Source organism: Phoenix dactylifera, unplaced genomic scaffold (assembly GCF_009389715.1).
Source record: "Phoenix dactylifera cultivar Barhee BC4 unplaced genomic scaffold, palm_55x_up_171113_PBpolish2nd_filt_p 001972F, whole genome shotgun sequence".
In the NCBI taxonomy this organism is placed as follows: domain Eukaryota; kingdom Viridiplantae; phylum Streptophyta; class Magnoliopsida; order Arecales; family Arecaceae; genus Phoenix; species Phoenix dactylifera.
In genome coordinates, this window is record NW_024069254.1 from 1,233 (window position 1) to 11,216 (window position 9,984).

The window sequence follows — 9,984 nt, forward strand, 5'->3', positions numbered from 1 at the left end:
ATCCTACCCTGGATCCTATATTGGCATTAAAGCAGAAGCTTGAGATGTTATCAGAGGCTAGCAGGATTGAAGGAGCAGAGGATGAAGGGGAGAGAAGCTGAAGAAAGAGATCAATGAGAAACTCCAGAGACAGGCAAAGGGAAAGATGGAGATTCTTAGAAAGGCATGGGAGAAGGCAAGCAAAGGGAGAGAAATTGGATGAAATCAGATCGAGGAGGTAGAAAAGGCCAAGGAAGAGCTGAAGGAGATGCTAAAGTCAGTGAACCTGGAGGTGGTGGGACCAGGGTAAGAAGATAGTGCCCACCGCCCCCACCGGGCCTAGAGGAGATATTAACAAAGGCAGATGATGTGATAAAGAAAGAAATAGAGGCAGTGATCAGTAAAGCAGGGTTAAGAGGGAAGGTAGATGAATTAAAGGCAGAGATAGCGAGTGGTGCAAGTAAAGAAAAGGTGGAAAATTTGCTGAAGGAGATAAGAGAAGGAATCGCTGCTGTAATGGATACAATGGATCTGAAGAAGAAGGTTGAAAGTACTGTGGAATCACCAGTACAGGAAACAGTTGGTGCTAGTAGCTCTTAAGGGATGAGGTATTAAATTCATGCTAGACTTGATGTTGTTTATGGATATCTGTGGAAGTCATTCCCGCAATAGTTTGAGGATTTTTTTTCCGTCCTTGATTTTTCTCTATGATGGTGAACTTATTTGAGATTGATTTACGAATTATGTTGGGCATCTGTCTCTCAGGTTTTTTAACGCTGGAAAATGTACTGAAATGTTTGATGCAGAGGAACAAATAAGTTTGATAAATAAAAATTTCGATATGTGTTAGTAGATTTAGTCTAGCAGTCTTAGTTTCTTGCAGAGGAACAATTAGTTTCCTTGAGCCCAAGTTGCTTGCTGTTAATCGATGAGCTTGTTAAGCACACATATCGATCAATCTGTTAATACTAGTTGGAAGAAGCATAAACTTCTTGGTAAAAAAACAAGAAACTATCTTCTGGTGTTATCAGGAGTCAGATTGATCTTCTCATTTGGAATACATATTTTCCCCATTTGATTTTTTTTTCCCCTCATCCTTCTCTTCAGCATTGCCGTTGATGCTCTGAGAGTTTCTTCAATCCTGGAGGAAAGATGTCACCAAGCTATTAACAAGTATTCCGCGAGGATAATGCTTGTCCAGCAGAGTGCAGCAGCCATCTCAAACATTGTAATGGAAGACCATCTAAGAGCAATCTCCTGCTTGTGCCAACGGAAAATGTTAGGTCGTTCGAAAACAACCTACTTGGCTAGTTTCTATTTTCTAAATACCTGGGCATGCAATATTTTCATCTCCTTCATATGTTTAAAGATTTATTTCGTCAGGTCTTGACCGGCGACGCAACGACGAGAAGATCGTCAATTATTTACACATTTCGATCATTGTAGAGCAGTGAAGATCAAGATTCCACACCCTCTTGATGGATTTTTTGAAGGCATGATATAGTCAAATGGCTAAGTGTTCTCTCATTAACAAGGAAAAATGTTTGACGGATGTTCTAGCTCATAACCCCTTCATTAAACCTCTATCGTATTATAAATCTCCTTTTTTTTATTCACATCTTTAGCATGCCCTGGTTCCCCTTTCTTAAGCTTTGTATACGTATGTCCAACCAAGACACATCACATCCCATTTTTGATCCTATTATTTTTCTGTGTAACCACCTAATTAGCCCAGCATTTTTTTTTGAAGGAGAAAAATATAGTGCTAATTACATGGGTTCAACCTAATTAGCACTATTTACTGCATGATTATCATGATAAGCCAAGAAAAACTCAGCCTAAGACTCGTCTGAAGAAAATGATGAACGATTCAACTATTCATTTATGTCACATGCATTATAGATGAGAATGATATGGTCAATTGTTATTAGCCTGTTTTATAATTTTTCTAAGCTTGCCCTAGCAAAGGTGGATCTATTAGACTATTACAGAGTTCGCATGCTCCTCATAGAAGTTTCTTCGCATACGTAAATGATAGACATGTCCTTTGCATTCTATCACCTATATAATGACATCGCATCTATCCATAAATAATGCACCAAAATATTCATATAAAATTAATGAATAATGTAAATCTTGTTCATTTACTGTAGACTTTTTTCCGAGATAATTACATCTGCTATATGTAATGCACATGTATCTACGTTTCTTTTTGAAGCTTGCTAAAAAAAAAAATCTGGTATCATAATCTAATAGCTCTTGTGAAAAAGCCCCGAACCCTTTTAGCTGCATGACACGCGCCTCCTTAAGAAATCATAATTTTTGACAGCGATAAAAAAAAGTCAGAAATTGTCATATCCCAAGTTCATTACATTCTTTAATTGATTCGAAAAATTAACATAATTTTGTTCTATATCCATCTAGGTCAGATTGAATTAGATTTACTATTTATTTTATTAAGCTATTGAATATTTTAAGTCCGACTAAGTCAAGACTAATCACACATGACTACCTGAGCTACAAACATATATATATTGACCATTCAATTATTTCTCAATTGAGTTGATGAGTCTCCTCTCTTGCTCTTAAAAAATATATATATATAATATATTTTTTATAAAATTTTAATTAGAAAAATAATTATATCAATTTACGATGTGTTAATTTACTAGTGGGACAGGTCGACCATGAGAAGAACAATAATACTTTTTTAGATTTTTTGCATGAATACTTTTTTAAGAATTTAAATTTGCACAAATTTTTTTAAAAAATTTATATTTATCTCTATATCCTCATAATATACTGTTTTTGTACAAATGTTCATAATATAACGTTCTTCTAACACCGTTAATAAAAAATATATTTATTTTAATTAAAAATAAAATAAATTTTTGAAATTATTTTTTTGTTCTCCATCACGATCGTCTTATACATATTTCTTTTTGCACATTTACTCATTAAAGATATTTTAGTCATTTTAATTTGAAACTATTAATTTTTTAAAGGTGTTAGATGCCATGCGTACATATGCAAAAATAAGAAAAAAAATAAAATAGTAAAATAAGTGTTTGACAATATATATATATATATATATATATATATATATATATATATATATATATATTATTTTTTAAAAAAAGTATTCAGACAATATTTGATTTTTTTTTTTTTTTTTGTGAAGGCAGGCTGATGACTACTAATTTAAAATTGAGATAAAAAAAACGAAGTGACCATTTTAAGACATCGTGCTGTAACTTCTTGGATTACATTTCAGCAAGCAGATTGTCTTATATCATGATAATACTAAGATGGTTGTAAACCAGCAGCATGCCTTTTACATCCAGCCACTGAAGGAGGATTATTCATAGCTGAATAATCTTTACATTGTGAGCTAAAAGAATATAGATACATCACCAGGACATTTAAAGTTGTTGGACGGATCATCTATTTACAAGCACATCACACGCACACTGAAATCTGGACCGAAACTTCATCTAGAACTCCACATAACACCAACAGCAAGCACGGATGAGGAAACAAACAGCACCTAGACGATGCTTCCGCTGATCCCCTAACCTTCTATTGTGATCAAATTTAGGCACTGAAGCACCCAAGTACCTTCTTTGGATAAAGTCCTTTGGCGTGATATTTTGCAGCTGTCTCCTCTGCCTTTAAGATCTCCTCTCCCCGCTTGGCCTCAACAATTGCTCTCTTCTCTGCTGCTGCCTTGTGGATCATGGCGATTTTGTTCTTCATTTTTTCGGCATATTCCGCCTTCTTCATCTCAAGTGCTTCCTGTTCATACAGTTGTAACTCACAGCTTGCTTTCGAGTGGCAAACACAAGCATGATGAAAGGTGAACTGATTGATGATGATTACGGGAATTGACTGAATCAGCAGTTTAACTACATGCAAGTTTCTGTTTATTCCACAAGCACTTCATGACATTTTGTGTTCAGTTTTTCGGGCCCCACTTTGTTGTAAAATTATAGATGGAGAGAAGGAAGAACTTATCAGTTGAGGCGTGATTTCACTGTCCTTAAGAATAGATCGCGCCCCTCGGAGAATGGATCTCGGTGTAGCAGGTAATGGCGGCCTATCCTCCAGGATACAACAACTGGATCACTCCAAGCGTACACCCGCAGATGCAGTGATACTATCGAACAGCCCAGAACCGCTCAGGAAGATAGAACAGAGAAGTCCTCTTCGGGAACACAGAAAACAGAAGACTCTCGGGAACGCAGAAAAAAAAACAGAGAGAGAGGAAGATAAGTTTTTTTTATCTTAATCCTCGGATCTGATAGGGTTTAAAAAGAGAGGCGTTTTGAAAAGATACGGGCGTTTTTAAAAGACGCGACGTTTTATCAAGAGATAAAACAAAACAAAAGACGCGACGTTATCAAACAAAATAATTCAAAAAATAAAACGGCAAAAAGAAACCTGGCTCAAGCCCACACCCGCGGGGGGGGTCCCCCCTGCGCGTGATAATCGCAACGCGCCCCGGTTAAACGTTTCCGGATCGGATTCGCCAATTTTGGCTTGGACCTCCATTGGGCTCATGCGCGCGTGGGCTACTTTCTTTCTTTGCTTCACCAAGTTAAAAGGTTGAATACTATATAAAGATCTTTTGAGTTTTGTTCCTTTCCAATGTGGGACTAAAGAAAGTACACTAGACAAAAAGACAAAAGACAAAGAAGGGCAGACTCGGAATTTTGAAATATTCCAACACACTTCCCTTCCGGGGCCCATGAAGTATTTGGGTTCGAAGATGATCTTATCAAACTTAAACCGAAAACTTTCAGAAATTTTGGAGCCAATGAAGTTATTGCATTCGAAGTATTATTTTTATCAACCTTAAACTGTGTTGAGCCATTAATTTCAGAAATTTTTACTGGTATCTTGTTTGACTATCATTCTTGTTGACTTTAAGTTTCTAAGGAGCCTGACTTTGCTGTTTCAGTAATTTCTAAGACCAGTAATGGATATAATGGTGGTAGAAACAATGAGCTATTCAAACAGCCTTGCATGTATGAAGGAAGACTACGCTTACCTCAATTTTTCTCAACTCAGCTTCCACTGCTGCCTTCTTTGTGTTCTCCCATGAAGCAATAGATGACATCTTCTTCTGAGATCTGTTTGGGATTATCAAGTCCTTAGATGGAAAAGCATATAAAACTCCTATTATATAGAAAAATCATTAAGGTTTTGTATCTTTAATTATTTACTATCAAATTCTTTGTATGGTACAGTGTTTCAGTCTCAATCTTCATGGACGAAATATCGAACACTTAATGAAACCTTTGGTAGAGTACAGAGTCTGCCGACATAAGTTTTGGTGTTTGGTTACTTACATAAGGCCAGTCTATATATTCGAACTAAAATTGCCGAAGAAATTTCACTTGGATCATATTTGGTAAAGGCTCAGGACAAAGCCAACATACAAGCCCCCCCAAATTTTGGAAACACAAAAAACACCATAGTCATTATGGGCATTATTTAGTGTAAAGTAAAATCTTGGTTTATTATAGACATAAAACAAAAGGGCATAAGAAATGCACATCCGGCGATAACATGGAATCGAGATTTAGGCTGGGATAGGAATTATTTATATCAAGATGCAACATGTGACAATAAAATCTTAGGAAGTTGTTGGAAATGGTGGAAGAAATAGACTATAAGAAATGTGGAAGAGGAATGAAGAGAATAAATGAAATATGGGCAAGGCATGCTAATTCAAGTACTTGCCTTAAAGATGGTAATTTCCCCTGCACTTTAGATGCAGGTGGGCTACTAGAAGTCTGTTCCAGGATGCAATGCCCAATTAATAAGCCTACTTGGTCTCTGCGCTACCCAACCGGCTTATGGAACTAAATAACCCAACCCAGAAAATTATGAAAGAAAAAGAACTGCTCAGTAAGAGTGTTCAAGAGTTTCATAAGTACAAAGAGAGGGTGTATATAAAAGATATCTGCATGTATCCACTCGCATACAATACAACTCTGTATAAAAATTAAAGAGCTGTATACAGGTGACTGTTAATTGCCGAACAGTCACCAAATAAAGACAAACAACTATTCAGCCGATAGTCATCTTAATAATAGAAAGCTGATTTTCTATTAAAAAAGAATAAAAATTTAATAGCCATTGGAACAGCCAAGGATAAGAAGACATCTGTTGGCACCAATGCCTTGTTCCAACATTTAAAAAACATTTGAACTTTTGTCCACCAACAGTCCAACAGTCAAAAGTCAAAAACACCAACAGTTAAAAATTGAAAGGCTATTTTTAATTAAAAAAAATACTCTGATAGAATTGGCAGGCAATTACAAAGAAATATAGGAGTCACATGATACAATTTATTATGGGTTTTGGTTTGAGGGGGAAGCTTAAAAATTGCACTTGGGAAGCAGAAGTTTGAATAGAAAGATATAAGTGACAAAAGCAAATACATCCATGTGTGCATACACATAGATATACATATACATACATATATATAGACATACATATACTATTCTTGAGCACTCGCATGTGTTCTTAATCTTAGCATGGATATTGAAGCAGGTGATCCATGGATGATGCACCAGGGCTTCTTGAGCCACTGATTGAATAATTATACAAGAGTCCAGTTAATTGGAATAATTCTGTATCTATGTACATATGTATGTTCATGTGTATATGTACTCATATGTGTGTATATATGTGTGTGTGTGTGTGTGTGTACATATGTATGTATATATACATACATACACATACATGTGTCTGTATTAGTCTAGTGTAGAACAAAAGTATATGTGAAGAAATGAAATCATCTTAGACTTCGGGATTCTTCTTCTCCAGACAAAATTATGAATATGTGCTCGAACAAATTGAGAATTTGAAGGAATTATATCTTACTTATTCTCAGCTTTGGTCTTTTCGCTTTCCTCCCATGCCTTGATCAAGGATATTCTCTTCTCAGTTGCTACCCGTGCAAGAACAGCATCTGCAATTTCAAAAAGCATCAAAAAAATTTCTGTCTCCTTCCAAAAAATATCACAGGACAGTTTCGATTCTGTTGAAATTTCCTTAAACCCTTACCTCTATCAGCTGAACCTGCTGCGCTTTTCTCAGGTGGAGGAGAATCTGCAACCTCTGCAAAACAGAGAAGTAGAAAAGGTTATATATGAAGCATATATTATAATTAGTTTGAGCTATTATACAACCTTCCCAGAATACACATGGTGCATGCTGAAAAGCCCAAGAAAAAGTAAATCATGCATAAACATATAGATCTTTTTTTTGTTGTTGTGTTTTTTTTTTTTTTTTTTTTTTTGGGTGGGGGGGGGGGGATATTGGGAGGGGGGAGGTTGTAGGAGGAAAAATAAAACGATAACATAGACATAGGTACATTGATTTATAGTAGTTCAAAATATCTAATGGTTTACAATGATGCATCTTCTGTTTTTGATATAGATATGGCACTTCACACTATTTTTTATCACTATCTTCCTTTTGGAGTCACTCTTTCAATTGATGGCTTCATGTTCACACATGCCGACACACACAAACACACACAGAAGGAGGCATTGCTGAAGGCTCGAGTATATTCATGTTAGTAAAAGCAAGAAAGAAGAAACTTTTCTTGACGTTGGACTATTGGAGATATAATCCAAGTAAGCTCCAAATACAGTGCAGGTTCTCATCTATATCTAACTTAGGAAAAAGAAATAAATAAATAATCATATATCGCTCTGTAACAAATAAGATTTTCTTCAGATCATACAGCCCATCAATCATAACAAATACCGTGAAATTGACTACGTGGAAAACCAGAATTGAAGAAAAAGATACTAATTTTTTTTAGATCATATATCGACTCAAGAAAATTTAATAAAATACATGAGGGAAAACGCTTTGGATACCCTTATCTACATAACTTCCCTCCAGACAGAATTCAGAGCCACGAGAACAGAGAAAAGAAAAAAAAAAGGAAATAGGAAAAGAAGATCAGGAACGAATACAACCAAATCACCTTCTTTGATATCTAATGGGGATTCTTTTAAAAGGAGGGGGAAAGCACCTAAATCAGGTAATGGAAGTGGTATAAGAATACACCACTCAAATCTCCACCAGGTCCATCCAAACTGAAAAATAGGTTATTGAAACTTGAAAGGTTTCCAAAAATCGGAATTCTGTTCCAAAAAAGAAAAGAAAAGAAAAAAGAACGCAAAACCTTGAATCCATGGAATCAAAAGGAATCTTAAATTTTATTAAAGAAAATAACTTTATCACCAAACGTAACAATTCCGAGACAAAAAAAAAAAAAAACTAATTTTATATATTTTCTCCCCAGAAATCGCTTCAATTAACAGCGGAAACTTCGTAGCTAAATCCGAACCAAACTCTACTAAATCCAAAATTCCACATAAAACTCTCACAAACTCTGCAATTCTTCATCCATGAACGAGAAAAAAACAAAGGGAAAAGCACTAGAGAACAATAAAAGAAGAGGACAAGAGGAAGAGGCCTTACTCTCCACGACAGCAAGAGCCTTGGATTCGTCGGGCTTCTCCTCCGGAGGCGGCTGAGCCACCACCTTCTCCTCCGGGAGACCCTTTTCGGCCTCCGCCGAGGCCTCCATCTTCTTCGCCTCTTCCTCCCCCATCGCCTTCTCTCCTCTTCCTCCTCCTAATTCCACCGACGAAGCGCTAACTCCGACCCCAGCTCTCACGGCGAGATCCCTTACCCTAAATTATGCGGCCCCAAAGCTCGAAAGGAGAAGTGCAGGAGGAGCGGAAGGCTCGCTTTCTTGCAGTAGAAAAGAAGGGAGTGGGAGCTTTCCCGGCCACAGACAAATTTATGACCTCCCATCCCCCATCTATTCGTAGGTGCATACGCGTGGTGGTAAAAATTTATATATCCGCCGTCGATGTTTCCAAAAACAGCACATCAAACCGCTAGCTTATACCGTCAGGCCTTGGCGTCATAATGTCTCGGAGGCGGATTAAAGGACATGTTGTTGCAGAAAATTACAGTTTCACCTTGTCTTCGAGATCCAACGGGTCAGGACCGCCTGATTTTAGCCTTATCCGCTTCAACGATGATGGATTTAGAGATGGTTGCAAGAGTATTTTCGAAAGCAAAAGCTCTGCCTCGGCTCCGTGATGACATGTGTGAAATGGTCTACTTTAGATCAAATATATTTTTTGTAGAGCTAATGAGGTTATAAATTAGGTGGCATCCATATGGCCAGCTATATGGATAGTATTGTATGGGCTGAAGATAGAAAGTTATCTCGAACACCCCAAAAAATTCTATTTTTTGCCTCTATTAGTTGTATTAAGAAAAGAAAAAAAACCCTTATGAGTCCGCTAATTGGGATGTTCGGTTGACCATGACAAGGGTAAAATAGTCATTTTAATCCCTAGAAAACGAGGCGATTCCGGGTGGTTCTATATACACCCCCCCCTATTGCTCAGGACACCCCCCAAAAATTAAAAAAAAATTAAATACTCTCTACACCCCCCCATTTGCTAAGGACACCCCTAAAAAATTAAAAATTCCTAAATTACCCCCCACCCTCCCCACCCCCTCACCTAAATTGCTCTCTACACCCCCCAAACCCCCCCCCCCACCCCGGTCTTCCCCTCCAAAACACCTCGCCAACGCCCAAAACCCCCCGTTCCTCCTTCTCCCTCTCGTCGCCGGCATTCTCCCGATCTCCGACCACCTCGCCGGCTTCTCCCGGAACCACCTCGCCGGCTTCTCCCGAAATTTTTTTTTTTCACGGTTCGTGCTCCGTTCGGCACTGGATCGCCGAACAAAAGGCTTCTGTTCGGCTGAACAGTGCCGGACAGAAGCCTTCTGTTCGGCACTGTGCAGCCGAACAGATCTGTTCGGTTGAGGGTTGCCGAACAGAAGGCTTCTGTTCGGCACTGTTCAGCCGAACAGAAGCCTTTTGTTCGGCGATCCAGTGCCGAACGGAGCACGAACCGTGAAAAAAAAAAATTTCGGGAGAAGCCGGCG

General features: G+C 37.7%; 1 protein-coding gene across 1 annotated transcript; it reads right to left on the reverse strand.

Moving 5' to 3' along the window:
- Positions 1–3,222: 3,222 nt before the first annotated feature.
- On the reverse strand, positions 3,223–8,827 carry LOC103719427 (remorin). Its single transcript, XM_039123032.1, has 5 exons — positions 8,491–8,827; positions 7,057–7,110; positions 6,874–6,961; positions 5,030–5,111; positions 3,223–3,774 (listed from the first exon to the last, which is right to left on the reverse strand). Exons 1-5 carry the CDS (start codon positions 8,621–8,623, stop codon positions 3,574–3,576), a joined length of 558 nt encoding a protein of 185 aa, XP_038978960.1. The 5' UTR covers positions 8,624–8,827; the 3' UTR covers positions 3,223–3,573.
- Between the last annotated feature and the right edge of the window lie 1,157 nt (positions 8,828–9,984).